This window comes from Panthera tigris, chromosome B4, assembly GCF_018350195.1.
Source record: "Panthera tigris isolate Pti1 chromosome B4, P.tigris_Pti1_mat1.1, whole genome shotgun sequence".
In the NCBI taxonomy this organism is placed as follows: domain Eukaryota; kingdom Metazoa; phylum Chordata; class Mammalia; order Carnivora; family Felidae; genus Panthera; species Panthera tigris.
In genome coordinates, this window is record NC_056666.1 from 133,298,551 (window position 1) to 133,319,323 (window position 20,773).

Here is a 20,773-nt window from a genome sequence, read left to right on the forward strand (position 1 = left end):
CATGTGCAAAATGCATTCATTCTGTCCCAACAGCCCCCAAAGTCTTAACTCATTCCGGCATCCACTCTAAGTCCCAAGTCTCATCTAAATATCTAAATCAGGTCTGAGTGAGACTGGAGGTAGATTCATCCAGAGTAAATTCCTCTCTGGCTGTGATCCTGTGAAACCAGACAGGTTATGTGCTCCCAAAAAACAATGGTGGGACAGGCGTAGGAAAGACATTCCCATTCCAAACGGAATCGGTCGCAAAGAAGAAAGAGGTGAGGTGCTCCAAGGAAGTCTAAAACCTGGTGGGGGCAAATTCCATTTGCTTTGAAGGCTTGAGAATCCGCTTTGGCTTGCTGTGCCTTCTTGCTGGCTCACTGGGGCACAGCACCAGCCCCCCCGACGGCTCTTGCAGTGGGTCACCCCCTGCAGCTCTAAAAAACGAATTGGTGGCCCCACCCAGGCAGCTCTGATGATCTGTGGATCGGGGTCAGACTTCCTTTTTTTTGAAGGATAGAGCGTGTTTGCATCCAGATAGCTCTATGGTCCGGTCCTGTAGAATTCAAAAAGTCCAGCAGCCTTCCTGCATTCTGCTGTCCACTTTTCTCTGACCCCTTTGGTTCTAACGGGCAGAGTTTCTGTTGATATAACCCCATCTCTATTTCTGACTTCTGCCGCTAGCTGATTAAGTCTGTGGTTCACACCCATACTCACCTCATCAAGTGGCTGTTCAGCCACATCCTTACTGTTCTCTTCAGAACACATGTTCCTTTTTTTTTTTTTTTTTTTTTTTGCGATATGAATAGGCTGAGAATTTTCCAGCTCTTCGAATTCTGGTTCCTTTTGTTTAACAAATTGAATTCTTCAATTCATCTCTCATCTCTCAAATTTTACTATAAGTAGGGAGGACCCATGCCACACCTTCCATACTTTGCATAGAAGTCTCTTCTGCTAAATATCCATTTTCGTTGCTTGCAGATTCTACCTCTCAGAAGAAACTGGAACACAATTTATCTATCTATCTATCTATCTATCTATCTATCTATCTAAAGTTTATTTATTTATAATCTCTGCACCCAACATGGGGCTCAAACTCACAACCCTGAGATCAAGGATCGTGTGCTCATCCTGCTGAGCCAGCCAGGCTCTCCACTAGAACACAATTTAGCCAAGTTCTTTGCCACTTTGGGACAAGGATCACCTTTTCCTGAGTTTCCAAGAACTTATTCTTCATTTCCATCCAAGGCCTCACCAGAATTGCCTTTAACACCCTTATTTCTACCGGCCATCCCTTCGTGGCAATCGGGGGTTTTTCTAGCTGCACCTCAAAGCTCCCTGAACCTCCTCCATATGTTTAGGTATTTGTTACAGCAGCACCCCCACCTCTTGGTACCAACATTTGTACTCGCCTACTCAGGCTGTGGGAATAAAGTACTGGCTCAGAGCTCTACCCTAATGACCTCACTTAACTTGAATGATTTCTTAGAGGCCCCATCTCCAATACAGTCCTCCTGGGGATAGGGTTTCAACGTACGTATTTGGTGGGGCCACAAACATTCAGTTCATAGCAACCACCCATACAAAGGTTCTCCCAGAGGAAAGACATTGGGAAGGAGGGAGGGGTGTGGGGACTCAGGTGTTTGCTGGGGCTTGGGGGCTTTTGCTTACTTGGCACTTTAACAAGGCTGTCCAATGCCCATCTCTCCAGGCCCTTTGAACCCAGGCTGTAGGGTCACTGTGTGGCCTTGAGCAACTTTCCTGGCTTCTTGGAACACTTTTTCCCTCCCTGATGGGGTTGTAGTGAAACTTAAAAAAGAAAAAAAAAAAAATCACATTTATTTAACGATGTCTCATTTTCAGGTACGGTAAAGCCAGACACAGAGCTGCTTTTTTGTTCAAAACCTGTGACTTCTCATCTTACTTTAGGGTGAAGCCACGGCCCTTGCTCTGCTGGTGGAGACCTCACATATGGTCAGACCTTCCCATACACCACTCTTCCCACTGCCCACTCTGCTCCATCCACACTGGCCTCCTTGCTCTTCCTCAAATACACTGATCAGTCTCTACCTCAGGACCTTTGCACTCACCATTCTTTCTGCTTGAACACGTTTCCCCATGTGGCTTGCTCCCTTCCATCATTTTGATCTCTGTTCAAATTTCAAAGTTCAAACTTCCCTGAGTCTGCTGTATAATTATAGCACCCTGTCACTCTATCACCTTATTTTTTTCCTTTCCTATGTGTATCCTTCCTGTGTGACGTTATACATTTATTTCTTCTATCTCTCCTCCACCTGCACATATACTCTAAAAGAGGACTTTGTCACTGTTGTTAATTGCTAAATCCCCAGGGCCTAGAACATTTTAGCAATCCCTTAAGGGCTCATCGCACAGGTGGCTGGCTGGCTGCCTCCAGTGAAGCTCCTTTTTCTTCATGTTGTGGCTGTGGCCCTGCAGCCTGGTTTCCCCACTAAACTGTGAGGGGCAGGGGTTTCGTTTCTGTCATGGCTGAGTCCCCTGCCTCCAGAGCAGAGCTTGGCACAATGGAGGAGCCACTCACATTTAATGGCGGACTGAGGTCCTGATTGTTGCTCTGCCCACTTCCCCCTGCTCGCACAGGGCCGCTGCCTGGCAGCTGCTGTGGTTTTCCTTTCCAGGTGGTATGCTTCATACTTTACTTGCCCCTTCCATCTGGGTGTCTGGCACTTAGCAGGTGCTCTTTAGCTTACTTTCTGAGAGGCGCACGACCGGGCAAACCCAGACGTAGTACCCGACCACGCAGCTCTTGGGGTGGTCTGTCCCCCTCCTCGTTAGCAGGGCCCACGAGAGCGACCAGCAGAAGGTCCTTCAATCAGGGAGAGGTGAACCCCGTATCTGGTACGTGGTAGGCACCCGGGAGACGTGGGTTTCCTTCCCTTCCTGCCACCTGACCTTCCGGCTTTCTCCTAGTTGTGGGCCAGGCCTGCTGGCTGACCCCTGTTGGCAGCCTCGAGGCGGGTTGGGGCCTGGGCTTCCCCATCCTCGTGTCTGTGCAGATTGAGGGGTGCCACAGGGACTTGTTGGGGGTGGGGGGAGGCTCGAGCCAGTCTCAGTGTGAGTGTTTCTGGACAGGTGTCCTGTAAGGAATGTCCATTCTCTCCCAGTCTTCTCAAGAAACTTGTCATTCTCCTTCACATCCAGCTCGGGAACCACCTCCTGCAGAGCCTTCCCCGGTTCCCCCAGTGGACCCACCGCTCCTTCCTCTCAGGTCCCAGGCCCTTTGCACCCACAGCCAGCCTGCATCACAGCTGACGGCCCACCTGTCTTTCCCCCTGCCCCCCCGGCACTGGACCAGGAGGTCCTGGTGGGCGGGACTGGGCCTCAGCCACCAATTCATTTTGTGTCTCCCCTGCCCCCACGCCTAGCACCAAGTAGGGAGGGCATAAATGTTGGTTAGACTGAACTGTACCCTCACTCTCCAGGGCTCTCTCAGAGGATACTAACTCATCAATGTGTCGGGGGAGTCAGAAAATCTTCCCGAAGGAGGGGGATTCCCTCCTCATCCTGGGCCCCAGTAAGACCTGGGCCTCCAGCTTGGTGTTAGTTTGTATTACTCTGAATTTTAGCAGTGGTTATACTCTCACTGGAGAGGGGGTGTCTGAAGGCCCAAGCCATATGCATCTCCCCCAAGCATACCTGGTTTCTGGCTGATCTTGCGTATGGTGGCACTTTTTTAACGTTTATTTATTTTTGGGACAGAGAGAGACAGAGCATGAACGGGGGAGGGGCAGAAAGAGAGGGAGACACAGAATCCGAAACAGGCTCCAGGCTCTGAGCCATCGGCCCAGAGCCCGACGCGGGGCTCGAACTCACGGACCGCGAGATCGTGACCTGAGCTGAAGTCGGACGCCCAACCGACTGAGCCACCCAGGCGCCCCTGGTGGCACTTTTTTTAAGCACTGCAAGGGCCCAGCCCCTTGGGACAGCCCTACCAGCCTCTACCAGCCTGGCAACATTGCTTATGAAATAAAATCGGTTTGCCAGCCCTGGCCTAGGGTCTATACTCTCAGCTGAATGACCCTAGAGTGGTCGATAATAGATCCTAGGACAGGACATTGGAAGAAGCATAATATTTTCACACAGAAGTCTTCCCCCAAATTGCCCCAGAGACCTCTGCCTTTCCTGGGCCATGAGTATTCAACACCAAACACGGGCTGAGGTGCCTAGGAAGGTTCCTAAGTGGTTCTACCTCTACTGTACCCTCGAGGAGGGAGAGCAGCAGCCTCTTTCCTGACCTAAAGTCAGCATTTCCAGGCCTGGCCCCCACTTGCTGGCTGCAGGCCTTGTGACCTCTCCGAGCCTCACTTTCTCCATCTCTCAAATGTGGGTCCCAGATCGGCTGAGCCCCGAGGGTCATCAGTCAAGATCAGATAAAATGTGAGAGATGTCAGGGATTTCATGAACTATTGGATGCAGCCTGACAGAAGGCCTTCCCTTCCCTGACACCAATGAGCCAACTCCTATTCACCCTTCAAAGCCCAGTTCAAATGTCGCCCCCTTTGTTTCCCAAATGTTTCAACTTTTTTGTGCCTCATCCCAGCCTGCGTTTACCACAGAAGTCTGGTTTGGGGTGGGGTTGGTGGGATGTTCTTGCCATGTCTCTAATTAGGTTATAAGACCTGGGTGCAGGTGGCCACGCTGGCCTCACCTTATAAAATGGGCCTGTGGCAAATGTTGAATGCCCCCCATAGAAATCCTGACCTACAAGCTACCACTTGAAAAGTGTCTGCTATGTGCCAGGCTCTGAAATGAGGACCCTCGTCTGTATTCAGCCCACCAGGAGGTGCTGTTTGTAATCCTCGTTGTACAAAGCGGGAAGCTGCTAATCAGGGAGGTAGAGTAGCCTGCTCTGGGATTTGAACCCTTCTCCGTGGTGCGGGCACACAGCAGTGCTGCTGCTCTGGGTTTTTGGTGGTCAGAGAGGAGGATCCGCCCGAGGCTGTGTGCGGAACCTCCTTCATAACCACCTGGGGCAGGGAGTATTTTTTTCCTTGGCATTGGATGCAGACTTAGGAATTCTCACTTGGGATGGATCTGGGCAGTGCTTGTTTCTGGTAGGTCTGCTCAGACTCCAGGGCTGGGAGGAGACTGGACAGCACTCCCCTCTGACTGCTGCAGTTTTCTGAGAGAACTACAGGCTGAACAGGGCTGGGGGAGGGCAGGGGGGCAGCCGCTCCCACCTGGTGTGAGCTGGTGTGGGGGTGTGGGGAAATGTGACCAGTGGGAGAGAGTCCGTGAAAGAGACTCGGAATTAAAGAGAGTCATCAGACACTCTAGGTAGGGGAGGGCAGGGTCGGGTTTGTGGGCCTGAAAGCAACCCCCCCCCCCCAGCCGTGATGACCTCAAGGAGGTGGGGGGGGGCAATAAGGCAGCTGGTCCCCTTGGTTGGGGGCAGGAAACAGCCCAGGTGGTAGGGAGGGATGGGGGCTGGATTCTGACCTAGGGCAAAGTGACAGGGCTTGGTGGTCATGGCCGTGACCAAGCCCTGTAGTGCTGGTTGTCTAGGCCCATGGGGGTCTGCTCCCCTGCCGCAGGTCTGCTGCCCACGCTGGGCCACACTGTGTGGTGACGGGTGCACCCTTGCTTCTCCCACCAGGTGAACCTCTCTTCCAGGGCCAGGACTGGTCTCACCCATCTGTGGTTCCCCAGGCTCCCAGGAAACAGGACAAATGGGTATATGATGGTCCCATCAAAGGGAGGGAGAGAGGGGCGCCTGGGTGACTTAGTCGGTTAAGCATCCGACTTCGGTTCAGGTCATGATCTCGCAGTTAGTGGGTTCACACCCCGCGTTGGGCTCTGTGCTGACAGCTCAGCGCCTGGAGCCTGCTTCAGAGTCTGTGTCTCCCTCTCTTTCTGCCCCTTCCTCCTTCCTTTCTCTCTCTCTCTCTCTCTCTCTCTCTCTCTCTCTCATGAAAAAAATAAATTAAAAAGAAAGGGAAGGAGAGAGACTCCATGGAGGAGCTAGGCTTTGAAGGAGGAATGGGATTTCCTTCACAGGATGGCTGCCCAGGTGGAAAGAAGTGCAATGGCAAAAGTTGGGGGACAGGACGACCACCACAGACCGTTCTGGCTGGAGGCCTGGAGGGGAGCTTGAGTGTGGGCGCGTTGAGCACTGGTTTCCTAGACAGGGAAGCTGAGGACAGAAAGACTGACCAAGAGGTGTGCTTGGCAAGGCAAGGTGGTCCAGACCCATCACTGCCTGCCTCCTGCAGGAGAACAGGGTCATCCCAGGAAACACCTGAAGTTTTTTTGCAGGAGGGAGGAACAGGGTTGGATAACACATATCCCCAAGGTTGTTGGACTTTATTTATTTATTCATTCATTCATTCATCCATTATTTTTTTTTTATGTTTACTTTTGAGAGAGAGAGAGCACGAGCAGGGGAGGGGCAGAGAGAGAGGGAGAGAGAGACTCCCAGGCAGGCTCCGCACTGTCAGCGCAGAGCCCGATGAGGGGCTCAATCCTGCAAACCCTGAGATCATGACCTGAACCGAAATCAGGAGTTGGTTGCTTAACCGACTGATCCACCCAGGTGCCCTGTGGTTGTTGGACTTGTCCTGCTCCAAGCGCTCTGCACGTGCTGTCTCCTGAGCCCTCCTGACAGCCAGTGGTGCAGGAGCTGCCTTCAGCCCCATTCTCCCCATTAGGAGACCGTGGCCCAAAGTCACACGGCAGGTGTAAATGCTGGCATTCACACTCCCATCTGTCTGAGTCCAGAGCCCTGACTCATGGCCCTGGCAGGGCAAGCAGATGTCTAGTGGGCACATGGGCCCTGGCCCTGCCCAGTGTGAGGATCTGATGCGGAGTCTGAAGACTCGTGTGGCTTCACCCCTCCCTGGGAAGGACACATGGGAGGAGCGAGATCCAGGGAACCGAGATTCCCGATCTCACACTCTTAGAGCCTCACAGCCACCCTGCCAGGCAGGGCTTATCAGCTGACAAGTTACATGAGGAGGAAAGTGAGGCACAGAGAAGTGAGATGGCCTGCCCTGGCCACACGGTGTCTCACAGCTGTGGGCGTGGCCAAGGATGTGGCGTTTGGTCTAATAGAGCTGTTTGCCTGCTCATTGGTTGAGTGGCCTTGGCAAAGAAATTTCATTCTTTGTGCCTCCCTGTCCTTATCTGTAAAATGGGTTAGTGACACCTGCCCCTCTTACTGGACAGGATTGTGAGGATGTGGTTGACCAGATGGAAATAAAGAACAAGGTAAGGAAGTTTTAGAAGGTATTAACACACTTGCTCCCTCCCCAAAGTATCTGGGTGTTTTTATACCTGTTTTTTTTTTTTTTAAGTATCTTTTTTAAAAAATTATTTATTTATTTTTTAATTTACACCCAAGTTAGTTAGCATATGGATTCTTTAATGCCCCTTACCCATTTAGCCCATCTCCCTTCCCACAATCCCTCCCTTAACCCCGTGTTTGTTCTCTATATTTAAGTCTCTTACATTTTGTCCCCCTCCCTGTTTTTATATTATTTTTGCTTCCCTTCCCTTATGTTCATCTGTTTTGTATCTTAAAGTCCTCATGAGTGAAGTCATATGATATTTGTCTTCCTCTGACTAATTTCACCCAGCATAATACCCTCCAGTTCCATCCACATAGTTGCAAATGGCAAAATTTCATTCCTTTTGATTGCTGAGTAATACTCCATTGTATAGATATACCACATCTTCTTTATCCATTCATCCACCGAGGGACATTGGGCTCTTTCCATATTTTGGCTATTGTCGACAGCGCATGCTATAAACATGGAGGTGCATGTGTCCCTTCGAAACAGCACCCCATATCCCTTTGATAAATACCTAGTAGTGCAATTGCTGGGTTGTAGAGTAGGTCTATTTTTAGATTTTTGAGGAACCTCCGTACTGTTTTCGAGAGTGGCTGCACCAGCTTGCATTCCCACAAACAATGCAAAAAGGATCCTCTTTCTCCGCATCCTCGCCAACATTTGTCGTTGCCTGAGTTGTTAATGTTAGCCATTCTGACAGCTGTGAGGTGGTATCTCATTGTGGTTTTGATTTGTATTTCCCTGATGATGAGTGATGTGGAGCATTTTTTCATGTGCCAGTTGGCCATCTGGATGTCTTCTTTGGAGAAGTGTCTATTCATGTCTTTTGCCCATTTCTTCACTGGATTATTTGTTTTTTGGGTGTTGAGTTTGAGAAGTTCTTTGTAGATTTTGGATACTAACCCTTTATCTGATGTGTCATTTGCAAATCTTCTCCCATTCCGTTGGTTGCCTTTTAGTTTTGATGATTGTTTCCTTCTCTGTGCAGAAGCTTTTTCTTTTGATGAGGTCCCAATAGTTCATTTCTGCTTTTGTTTCCCTTGCCTCTGGACACATGTTGAGTAAGAAGTTGCTGTGGCTGAGGTCAAAGAGGTTTTTGCCTGCTTTTTCCTCGAGGATTTTAATGGCTTCCTGTCTTACCCATTTTGAGTTTCTTTTTGTGTATGGTGTAAGAAAGTGGTCCAGGTTCATTCTTCTGCATGTCGCTGTCCAGTTTTCCCAGCACCACTTGCTGAAGAGACTGTCTTTATTCCATTGGGTATTCTTTCCTGCTTTGTCAAAGATTAGCTGGCCATACGTTTGTGGGTCCATTTCTGGGTTCTCTATTCTGTTCCGTTGATCTGAGTGTCTGTTTTTGTGCCATGTTTTTATGCCTTTTTACACCTTGGTGCCCCTGCTCATGCCTTCGTACCAGCCTTCTGCTGATGCAGGCCCACCTTCCCGGCTGCCCACCATCCTCTCTCTGTAACTACTTGATGGGGGGAGAGTGAGGGCCACACTGTGGGGCAGAGCGTGGAAGAGGCCCGTGAGTGGCCTGGACGGAAAATGCTGGCTTGAGACCAGGCAGCTTCCAGCCCCTTTCCCGCAGGGTGATGGAGCCCCAGGCTCAGGTTCTGACTCAGGAGGAGGCCCACCCCACTCTGGGCTGCCACCAGCTGATCCCAACTGATCTTCTAGCCCATATATAGTGCCACGGAAGCCAGCTGGGCCATCGGTCTGGCGGGGAGCTCCCAGCCCCTGGGGGCTTTGCCCTAAAGACCAAACCTCTAGCTCTACTGCCGAGCCTCCCTTCTCCTTAAGCAGTTTCCACTCGCTGCCTCTCTGGAGCAGGCCCCCTGCGCGTGCTCAGTGCCATTCAATTGTTGTGCAACTTCAGGCCTGTCCTCAGCCTTGCAGAGCCTCTGTCTTCCTCATCCAGAACATGGGCGATTCCCTCCCTTGCCAAGACAGGGCACACACCATGCCACCTGGCCTGCTCCAGGCCAGGCTGGTTCAAAGTGCAGAGGGGCTGCTGGTGGTAAAAGAGGATGGCCTGGGTTCAAATCCTGCCTCAGCTATGAGCGGGCTCAAGACTGGGGCTCCCTGAACTTGTTTCCTCCTTGATAAAATGGAGACAAAATGACACCTGCCTCGTGGCACTGTTGAATGATTCAAAGAAACCCTTATACAAAGTGTGTGGTGCTGCATTGTAGCTATAGTCATTGGCATCGTTTTGCATTTTCCCTGTCTCTTCTCCCTGGACTGAGTTTGCTGTTCAAACAAGGTGTTCTCCTGGGACTTGAGGGTGTCTGGTGCAGCACTGCAGCCCAAGCCATGTGTGAGAAAGGGCAGGAGGCCTCCATGCAGCTCCCTGCCCATCAAAGGAACAGCACAGAACCAGAGTCCAGCGGGGCCTGGGCGTGCAGGGCAGGAGCTGCGTGGTCTGGTTCAGACGGTCTCTATAGGTCACTGCCCCTCAGCGTCACCTGTGAAATGGGATGAGTGCAGGAATGAGAGGGAGTGCACAGTGGGATGGGGACTGCGACCAGCCACCGGCCCCTGCTAACTGATGGACTGTTCTCTCCCCCAGAGACTGATGGAGAGGCAGAGACGGAAGGCGGACATCGAGAAGGGGCTGCAGTTCATTCAGTGAGTGTGGGGCTGGCTGGGCGGGCGGGGGGGCCAGGGACGGCCATGCCCGGGCTCTCTCCAGCTCTCCCTTTTCTTCTCGCTCATCCTTTGCTGCTCAGGCTCCCTTGTGTGCTGGGGAGTGAGGAGGTGGGTTGTGCTTGGAAGGGGCTGGCATGGCAGGGGCTGGGCGGCTGGGGGGCGGTCTGTGAAACCACCCCCATGCACACACACTCCCTGACCCTGGTCACCCTTCAGTCCCACTCAGCATACCACTGTACCTTCGCCCTCCTTACACACTGGCACGCTCCCTGTTAATTCTTCCGCTTGCCTGTGCACAGCTTATAATCAATCAATAAATCAGTTTCCACTTATTAAGCACACCTCTCAGGCTCTGTGCTGGGCCCTTCATGTCCATCATCTTCTTAATCCTCACAACAGCCCAGTGAAGTAGGTGGTCTTTTCTCCATTTTGCTCAGAGACGTTAAGAAACCCGTTTATGGTCACACAGCTATTAAGTAATAGGATTCTTTTTTTTTTTTTTTATGTTTATTTATTTTGAGAGAGAGCACAAGCAGGGGAGAGGCAGAGAGAGAGAGGGAGAATCCCAAGCAGGTTTAGCACTGTCAGTGCAGAGCCTAAGGTGAGACTCAAACTCACGAACTGTGAGATCATGACCTGAGCTGAAATCAAGAGTTAGACACTTAACCGACTGAGCCGTCCCGGCGCCCCCAGTGATAGGATCCTAACCCAGGTCTAGCTGACCCCAAACCCACATTTTTTTCCATTATTTGTCCCTCAAACACATGCCATGTTGGTTTTTAATTTTTTTCTTTACACACAAAATATTTTCAGTAAATTTTTTTTACCTCTTAAATAGATCTCCAGAGGCGTATTTATCACGACACTAATGAAGTGTAAGCTGCAGGGCCCCTGATTTGTGTGGGTCCTTTCCAAAGCCCTGGAAGGCTCCCTTAGCAATTCTTAGTTTCTAATTTTGTGTTCTTTTTCTCTTCTCTCTCTTTTTTTTAATGTTTAATTATTTACTTTGAGAGAGAGAGAGAGCAGGGGAGGGGCAGAGAGAGAGGGAGACAGAGAATCCCAAGCAGGCTCCTTGCTCAGCAAAGAGCCCACCATGGGGCTCGATCCCAGCACTGAGAGATCACAACCTGAACGGATATCAAAAATTGGACCAGGAAAAAAAAAAAGTTGGACCGATATCAAAAGTCGGATACGGGCACCTGGTTGGCTCAGTTGATTGAACCCCCGACTTTGGCTTGGGTCATGATCTCATGGTTTGTGAGTTGAAGCCCTGTGTCGGGATCACTGTTGTCAGCGCAGAACCCATTTCCAGTCCTCTGTCTCCCTCTCTCTCTGCCCCTTCCCCCCGCTTGTACTTTCTCTCAAAAATAAACGAACATTTTAAAAAAAGAAGAAAATATTTTTTTAAAAAGTTGGATGATTGGGGCGCTTGGGTGGCTCAGTCGGTTAAGTGTCCGATCCAGATTTCCGCTCAGGTCATGACTTCGCAGTTCGTGAATCTGAGGGCGCGTGGGGCTCCACGGCAGAGCCTGCTTGGGATTCTCTCCCTTCTTCTCTCTCTCCCCCTCTCCCCCCTCCCCCGTTCACTCACTCGCGTGTGTGCACACGCTCGCTCTCTCTTTCTCTCAAAATAAATAAAGTTAAAAAAAAAAAAAGTTGGGTGATCAACCGACTGAGCCGCCCTGATGCCCCTTGTGTTTCTTTTCTTAAATAGGAATCCCCACAAAACTAGGATTTATGTCTATAAACTCCCCAATTTTGTTCTCTCACACAGACCTCTAAAACACCACCTGCCTCTTCACCACAGACTGGGTCCCTTGTCACACACACGGTGTTCCCATCGCTCTGATGGTGCTTGTGTTGACATTCACATGCTGTCCTTCCTCACCTTGCAACACGGTCACTTTGTCTTGCTCAGGCCACTGCGAGGGCTGTTGGCCCACCTTTCCCTCTTCTCTAGGCCAGTCTTCGTTTGGGGGAGGGATTTTTTTTTTTTTTAAGTTTATTTATTTATTGTGAGAGTGAAAGAAAGTGCAAGCGGGGGAGGGGGAGAGAGAGAGAGAGAGAGAGAGGGAGGCAGAGGGAATCCCAAGCAGGCTCCTCACTGTCAGTGCAGAGCCCGATGCGGGGCTCAAACTCACAGATCGGGAGATCATGATCTGACCCGAGATTAAGAGTCTGTTGCTTAACGAACTGAGCCACCCAGGCGCTCCTAGGGAGGGCTTTGATTTGGGGGGAGTGTTCAAATTTTATTCAGAGGCCAGTCTTGCAGATACAGTGTTTTGTAAGAACTCTGTCTTTAACTTAAGTCACTGATTTCTCTGGAGCTGGACCTTTGAGCCCTGCCTTCTGAGTGCCCCCCCCCCCCCACCTCCCTGGGTGAAGTCCATACCTGCGAAATGAGACAAGGCCCCTTCCCTCACAGAGGCATTGTGCTGGAGGTAAATGGTAGGTCGCTCTGTGTCCTCCTTCCCCTTTCCAGAGAGGAGCTCCTAGAAGGTTCAGCAATAGGACAGCCTCCCGGGAACCCCTATGTTAGTCTCCTAAGAGTTTGCTTTACAGGGTAACACAGTAGGACCTGCTGGTTTTAAAATTAACTTTTATCACATGTAGATTTTGTGTGCTTAGCATTTATTAGGCACCTCTGGGCACGGAGCACTGTAGGAGCTGTGAAGCAGCTTGCATGGGTGGGGTGGCACTGGCTTATGTGGATGAGGTGACCTTCAGGTCAGAGTGTGCCCTACTGACCCGGGAGCTGGGGCTGGAGGGGAGAGGCTGGAGGTGGGAAGCCAGGCAGGCAGGAGGGTAGCCGTGGGGCCTGGCTGGGCAGTACAGGGAACAGAGATGGGCCCTGGTCCCTGACGGTGGAGAAGCAAGGAGGGCAGGATGGGAGCCCCATTGTCACAATCAGGGACACCACCTCCCTCACACACACAGGGGAGGGACCTCGGTGTCTTCTCTCACCCCTTTGGCTGACTGGCTCAGGCTGCTCTCTCTTGCCCAGGTGCCAGCAGCAGCTCTGGGCAAAGGAAAGAGCCCCAGCCCTGTGCTTTAGTCCCGGCTCTGATGCCGACCTGCTGTGTGACCTTGGCTGAGTCACTGTCCACTCTGAGTGTCTGTTTTCACCTCTGTGACATGAAGGACCAGGAGACAAACCCCAGGTGCTCTTCTAGCTTAGCCCTTTAGCCTGACAGATGTGGCTCTGTTCTCCTGGACTGATGCTTTCTTCTATACTGAGCTGGCATTTTGTGGGCCACAGGGGAGGAGAGGGTGCCCACAGCCCCATCTGCTGGGCTGGAATGAGGAGTCAGGCTCTGACCTGGCGTTGGCCAAGGTCATGTGTGTTTGGGGGGCTGGGATGGGAGAAGGGCAGAAGCTGTCCAACTGGGGGGACCTGAGATGGACTTTTCCTGCTGCCTGGGGCCTGCATTTACAAGTTTAGCGTGTCGGGGGCACGGTCATTCCCAGAGAACTGGTTTCTCAGGAAGAGGCCAGCTGGCTGGCCTTCTCAGCATCTGCACCCGGAAAGCCTGGGGCAAACACAAGGCCTTCCTCCCTCCCTTCCAGCAGAAACGGAAGACCAGCATGTGTTGGTCTGGGGAGAAAAAGCTGCTGTTCCCTTACCCCAATCCACCAGGTGACATCTGAGGTCTGAGGTAGAGGAGCCCACTCCTGGAATGATCTGTGGCCTTTGGCTCTGGCTCCTGGGGCCTCCATGAGGCTGAGACCCCTGGGCTCACCCAGACTCTGTGTCTCTCTCCTTTTCCTGCTAGGTCGACACTACCCCTAAAGCAAGAAGAATATGAGGTGAGCATCGGCGGCGGGGCCGGGGGAAGGCAAAGGGCAGGGGTGCCCAGGAGAAGGAGGGTGTAGAGGCCGGGTGCCAGGGCTGGGGCCGCATGCAGACCCCTGAGCCCCCTCTGCACCCCACTCCCTGGTAGGCCTTTCTGCTCAAGCTGGTGCAGAACCTGTTTGCTGAGGGCAATGACCTGTTCCGGGAGAAGGACTACAAGCAGGCCTTGGTACAGTACATGGAGGGGCTGAACGTGGCCGACTACGCTGCCTCCGACCAGGTGGCCCTACCCCAGGAGCTGCTGTGCAAGCTGCATGTCAACAGGGCCGCCTGCTACTTCACCATGGTGAGCCCGCACCCCCCTCCCCTCTTCACCCTGCCCGCCGTTTCCCGCAGATGCCCAGCCAAGCTGGGCCCGCACCCCAGTGAGCCTCTGCAGGCCCGGCTCCTCCACCCCCTCCTGTGGGAGTGTCACCGCCTGCTTCCGTGGCTCTCAGCCCCAGCTGCACCACAGACTCACCTGGAGAGCCCTTAAAGTGCTAACACATGGTACAAAAAGTGGTTTGTAAGGATACGGACGCCTGAGCCCCACCCCTGATGAATTAAGTTAGATGTTAGACTGTTAGACGCTCATCAGGCTGGCCTGGGCATGGATAGGAGTCTGTAGGGAGTCAGGGCTGAAAACCGCTACCCTCATCGTGCACTGCCTCTTTCTGCAAACCCCTGGCCACTCCTGCTCCTTCCTCCTGGGCTCCCTCCCATCTCCCCCCATCCTCCCGAAAGCTCTGGCCTCCTCCTCTTCCCTGTCCTGCTTGCTCACTGACTCGGTCACTCACCAGATCCTTAGGGATGCTCTGCCGTGAGCTCTTTAGAGGACCCCCTAACACCTCTGCAATCCAGAGTGGACTATTCTGGATAAGGTGCCAGGTACCTGTTCACACCGTGTTCTGTACCCTGAGCTGCCTTCTTGATTTCACTTCCTCTCAGAGGTACCTTGATTACTCTTGGGCCGTGAAGTTCTCAGCTGAAGGCAGATATGGAAGTAGGTGTGTCTGAATGGCCAGGCTCATTGCTGCAGAATTTGAAGGCCATCCCCCCACCTCCAGTGGCCTGCCAGTGCCCATTGCAGCCCCCTGAGCTGGACGTACGGTTGCCCTTGACCAGAGTATGAATGTCAGAGGTGTTTCCTGGAGCTCTGGAGCCCCCTCCCCGATCCTCTAGCCTCCCCCGTCTCTGCAGGGAAAGGGGTGGGAGGGAGGTAACCAGAGCTGACTGTGTGGCCTCCCACTCCTCTCCGCAGGGCCTGTATGAGAAGGCACTGGAGGACAGTGAGAAAGCGCTGGGCCTGGACGGCGAGAACATCCGGGCGCTGTTCCGCAAGGCACGTGCCCTCAGCGAGCTGGGGCGTCACAAGGAGGCATATGAATGCAGCAGCCGGTGCTCCCTCGCGCGGCCCCACGTGAGTGCCCTGAGTCCTGGTGCAGGGCTGGGCTCTGCTGAGCCTGTGTCCCCCCCTGTGCCGTGGACCGGCAGATACTGATATTTACACTGAGCTCTGGTTGTGTTTCAGGCACTGCTGAAAATACACAGTGTGTATTAACTCACTTAATCCTTGCATCAGCCCTTTGAGTTAGACGGGGGAACTTACCCGGGAATCACAGCTGTGGGCTGCAGAGCTCACACTTGAACCCAGGCAGTCTGATTCTAGAGTTGGCATTCCTTTTTTTTTTTTTTATTTTTTTATTTTTTTTTAATGTTTATTTTTGAGAGAGAGAGCATAAGCAGGGGAGGGGCAGAGAGAGAGGGAGACACAGAATCCAAAGCAGGTTCCAGGCTCTGAGCTGTCAGCACAGAGCCCAACGTGGGCTGAAACCCACGAACCGTAAGATCATGACCTGAGCCGAAGTCAGACGCTTAACTGACTGAGCCACCCAGGAGCCCCTAGAGTTGGCACTCTTAACCTCTAGGGTTGCAATAAGGACACAAAGGGGTGTCACATGTGTGGGGGTCCTGATGTCCAAGCTGTCACTAGGTGGGAGAGAGGCAGGGAATTGACCAGTAGTGAGCCTTGCTTGCCCTGGCCCACACACAGCTGGGCGCATGCCCCCTCCTCCTTTATTCACCCACTTCTTAAGTACTTAAGTATTTACTAAGTACCCACGAACTACCCAGATCTGTGCCCTTCAGGGACCCACAGTCTGCTGGGAGACGTGGAAACATCCCTGGGGTTTAGGTCTGACTCCACCACCTGACCCCCAGCATGACCTTGGAGAAAACACTTCCCCCGTCTGCACATCAGCTCCTTGTCTATGAAGCACCCCTCCTATTTTATCCCTGAAACAATGAGTGTCAAAGGGCTCATAAAAGGCTCAATTCTGCCCAGGAGTGATCAGGATCTTGGAGGGCTCCCTAGAGGAAGGTGGGCTTGAGTGGGACCAGAAGAAGCAGGAAGGATCTGGTGGTCAGAACAGAGAGTGGGAGGCCATGTGCATAGTGGTCAAGGATGTTGGTGTCAGAGGGCTGGCCTGGGTTTGAATTCTAATCTTGGGTTAGCCACCTACTAGCTGTGTGACTTTGGACCCACAGCTTAGTCTCTCTGAGCCTCGGTTTGCACCCCTGTCAAATGGGGGTGGTAATATACCAGGCATCATAGAGCTATGAGGATGGAATCTGAAAATCATACAGTAGGTTCAGAAAACATTCGCTGTTACTGTCCTTTTGTTTATTATTCATGCTTCTCCGATTCAGCTTAGTTCACAATTGAGAACCTTTCTTATGACAATAGTCCCTGGTCCTACAGCGTTTCCTAGTGTCCCCAGCAGGTCCATATCCAAGTCTCATGTCTGCCATTCCTTGGCAGGCAGGGTGGTGCTTACCTCACTGTACAGGTGAGGACTCCGGGGCCCAGTTAGGGCCTCTGACTCTGAGTTGGGGGATCCCCCCGTGCTCCAGTCTTTGTTGGCAAATACTGGCTGAGCCCTGCTCCGTGCTGGGTACTGGGGACCGGAGATGACTCAGACTCTGGCCCTGGGTTCCAGGAGCTCGTCAGGTAGGGAGGTGGACAAATGCACGGGGTATTACAACATCCCTGTTGCCCCTTTGCTGCCTCGACCACAGTCACGGTTTCTTTTTTACTGGTTAGTCTCTCCCACTAGACTGGAGCCTCCTCGAGGCCTGGGCCCCACCTGCCCTCTGCTAGTGGCATCTCTGGTCCTAGCCCTTGCCTGGCACTTAATGCATGTACAGTAACACAGCCTTGGAGGGAGGAAGGGATGCTGGGTGCTGTTATCGAGCGCTAACTGTGGGCCGGCTGGCTGTGTTCCAAACTTCCCACATTCTCGCTCCCGTGGGCCCGGGCACGACCCACATGTCCTTCCTTGCAAAGAGTTCGGGGACATCGTGTGGTGAAAGCAGCAAGTTGTAAGTCGTAGAGCGATAGGTGTAATGTGATCTCACTTATGTTAAAAAAAAGAAAAAAAATCCTCACAAAACAAAACTGAGCATCCTTTATATCCTTTATAGCGTCCTGAGCATCCTTTATAGCATCCTTTTATATCCTATATAAAGGATAAAGATATATCCTTTATCTGTAGGCACGTTATGCACATTCCTGGAAAAGAGCTGCAGGGCAGCACGTCAGACCACAAGGCATGTTCCTTCCGGGGAGGAGCCTAGTGTGAGGATGGGGAAGGGGGTGATCCAGGGGAGCTCTTGCTCTCCCTGCAACATTTCAACCGTCTACAGTAGAGTGACACTACGCCTTGCTGAATTTTAGAAATAGAAAGATAATTTAATTTTGCCTCTTTTTCAAAAAATTTTTTAAAGTTTATTTCTTTTGAGAGAGAGAGAGAGGGAGTGCAAGTGAGGAGGGACAGAGAGAGAGAGAGAGAAGAGAGAGAATCCCAAGCCAGCCTAGCACTGTCAGTGCAGAGCCCGACGCAGGGCTCAAACTCATGACCCCGTGAGATCCTGATCTGAGCTGAAGTCGGATGCTTAACCGGCTGAGCCACCTAGGTGCCCCTAGAAATAAAAAGATAATTTTAAAATCCAAAGCAAAAATTATTCCTTTCCCCTCCCCACAGTGGAAGGGAAAAAGGGAAGCGTGGGTTCTGGTTCAGCCCCACCACATGCTAGTCGTGTGACCTGGGCAGCCAGTGACCCCTCTTAGGGCCTCGCCTCCTTGTCAGTAACATGGGGTGGGGCGCTCGGCTGGTTCCATCTGTAGAACTTGGGGTAACAGCAGACCCCCCCACCCCTTCCCTGCAGTGCTGTTCAAGGTCTCTGGAGCACAGCTGCATGAGCTAGGGCAGACTAACCCCCTCCACCCTGTGTCTTGCTGTTGCAGGATGAGAGCGTAACTCAGCTTGGTCAGGAGCTGGCTCAGAAGCTTGGGCTTCGAGTTCGGAAAGCGTATAAGAGGCCCCAGGTAGGTGGGCTCTGGGTGCTGGGAGTCCACGGGGGTGGAGATGGGGAGGTCTGAAGGGAGCCCAGGCACCTTTGGGGAGGAGTGGGGGAGGGTGGCCAGGGCCAGGCCAGGACAGAGAGGAATGATAACAGGTGATCTTCCCTCTCTGTTGGCCGAAAGCCCTGGACTGACTTCCAGAACCTTTTGGAAAAAGGAGAGAACAGTCAAAGCTTCCAATTCACCTTAGACACCAGCTGCTAACACCTCCTCCTTCCCCTGCCCTGGCCGACTTAAGCACCCCCGAGATGGCCTGAGATGACACCGGTGTCTTTTCCGCCTCATGTTCTCACATAACCTCTGTATAGTGCAGATATCTATTTGGCTCGTTTAGATCCACACTTATTCACTTGGCACCTATTGTATATGCCAGGAAGCTGCATGTAGGAGAGGGTACGGCTCTAGAGTCTGCTGTGACCTTGAGCAAGTTAGTTCTTTCCCCCCTGTGGTTTTTACATCTGGAACATGGGGATGATTATGCCCATCTCAGGGGGTTCCTGGGCGGATCATCAAAATCAAAGAATGTTTGATGTGGCACCTGGCACACAGTAGGAGCATGTATGTGGAGGTCCGTCCTCTGCCAGGTCACAGTTACAGGAAGAAAACGTCCAAATCTGCTCCAGAGAGAGAACAGGTAACTTCTGACAGGCCTTGGGGCAGGGAGCCTTAGGGCACTATGGACGCCAGCTGCGTGTGTTGGGGCCCCTCAGCTGCCCTAATTGATGGGACCCTGAGCATCTTTCCCGAACCTTCATCTCTTCCCACCTCTCTATTCCCTGCAGGAATTGGAAACATTTTCTCTGCTCAGTAATGGCACTGCAGCTGGCCTGGCGGATCAGGTAGGATGGGGGCTGGGACCCCAGGCCTCCCTCCCTGCCCCCAGTATCAACCTATCTTGGTTCATCCCTCATGAGAGCTTTGGATTCACTCTCTGGGGTATCATGCCCCCAGCAGTGGATCCTGGGCCATTAGACTGAAGGGCTGGGTTCAATCTGTCCCGGCCCCCACTGATGTGAGCCATACACCTGGGTGATAGCCTGGGCCTGGACCAGACTAATAACACCTCTGGGATGCACAGCACCTCCACCTCTTAAGAGGGGCCTCCTGTGACCACAGGGACAAAGTGTGGGGACAGGCCGCGGCCACTATGGGCAGGGAAGTCTCACCCCCACCCTTCTTTTGCTGTTTTCCTCCTCACTGGCCATTCTGCATCTAGGCCTCTGGGTCTCAAATGTCTCCCCTCCTCCATACCCTGCTTTCTCTGCCTTTTCATTTTCAAGGCCCAGCTCAAGTATACACCCCCCACTGAGACCCTTCCCGATACCCCTGCTTAAGCAACTGCCAGGGAGATGCACAGAAGTGGGGGTCAGAGCTCACACCTGAGACTCCTTCACTTGAGCAGAACCTTCACTTCTGAGCCTCAGTTTTTAAAGCTGTGAAACGGGGGTGTTGTCCCTCGCCCAGAACGGGAGTATACCTGGAGGAGTGTGGCACCGAGGGAGCTGAGGAGCAATAATTGCTGAGACTACAGCATTACCCTGGGTTTGGGACGTCCCCACTCCTCGGGGCCAAGACCCTTGTGGCACCACCAACAGACCCGGCTCACCCTCGGGGCGGTGCCAGGGCCCAGCACACACACTGGACTCTCCCACTGCTCACCACACATGCTGAGGTAGACTTCGACGCCTTTTGGAAGACCAGGGACGGGCTCTAAGAGCGCTGGTGGAGGCTGGTGTCCTGCCTTCTTGTACGTAAGGGGAGACTGAGGCACAGAGTGAGGAAGGGACTTGGCCAACATCCCATAGCAAAGCAGCAGCAGGCCCGCCTGCCTTCTTAGCGTTAAGGGTTTTCATTCACTCACTCAGCAAACTCCCAGGGAACCCCTTCTTGGCCCTGGGCTGGGAGCTGGAACATAGCTGAGTTAGGCACATCCTTGCCCTTGGGACTCCTGGGTGCTGAGGGAGACCAGTGTGGATCTGCCCGTACAGCCCTCCTTGTGGATCGTAACCAGATATTATTGAGCCTGGCACATGCTGGATGCTCAAAAAAAAGCTATAGCATTTTGCTCTAACAAATTGCCGTGAACTACGTGGCTTATAAACAACAGTAATTCATTTCTCACAGTTTTGGAGACTGGGGAGTCCAAGATCAAGGTGCTGGCAAATTCAGTTTCTGGTGAGGACCCACTTCCTGGTTCACAGATGGCACCTTCTAGCTGGAACCTCACATGGCAGAAGGGGCAAGGGAGATTTCTGGTGTCTCTTTTATAAGGGCACTAATGCCATCCATGAGGGCTTCACCCTCAAGCTAATCACTTCCCAAAGACCACACTTCCTAATACTATCACTTTGGGGCGTAGGATTTCAGCATATGAACTTGACATTCGTTGAACATATCACAAACATCCAGACTATAGCACTGACTGACTGAGTGAACAATTGCAAATAATTTCACACTGCTTGAGGGAGGTACTGCCTACCCCTATTACCAAGGAGAAACCAAGAAGTTGGGTGACTTGTCTGAGTCCACTGAGCCTGGACTAGGTACATGGAAAAGAAA

The 20,773-nt window shown here is 52.3% G+C and overlaps 1 protein-coding gene across 5 annotated transcripts in view; it reads left to right on the top strand.

Moving 5' to 3' along the window:
- ZC3H7B (zinc finger CCCH-type containing 7B) overlaps positions 1–20,773 on the top strand; it is a 61,719-nt gene that overhangs the window by 16,193 nt on the left and 24,753 nt on the right. For 3 of the 5 annotated variants that reach the window (XM_042993369.1, XM_042993370.1, XM_042993368.1), the window contains exons 2-7: positions 9,880–9,938; positions 13,733–13,766; positions 13,901–14,098; positions 15,053–15,211; positions 18,098–18,178; positions 18,997–19,053. In XM_042993369.1, coding sequence (XP_042849303.1) covers positions 9,886–9,938; positions 13,733–13,766; positions 13,901–14,098; positions 15,053–15,211; positions 18,098–18,178; positions 18,997–19,053 — 582 coding nt within the window. In that variant the 5' untranslated portion in view covers positions 9,880–9,885. Of the gene's footprint in view, positions 1–5,985; positions 6,314–9,879; positions 9,939–13,732; positions 13,767–13,900; positions 14,099–15,052; positions 15,212–18,097; positions 18,179–18,996; positions 19,054–20,773 lie in introns of those variants that run through there. The other 2 variants (XM_042993371.1, XM_042993372.1) reach the window with 2 other exon arrangements.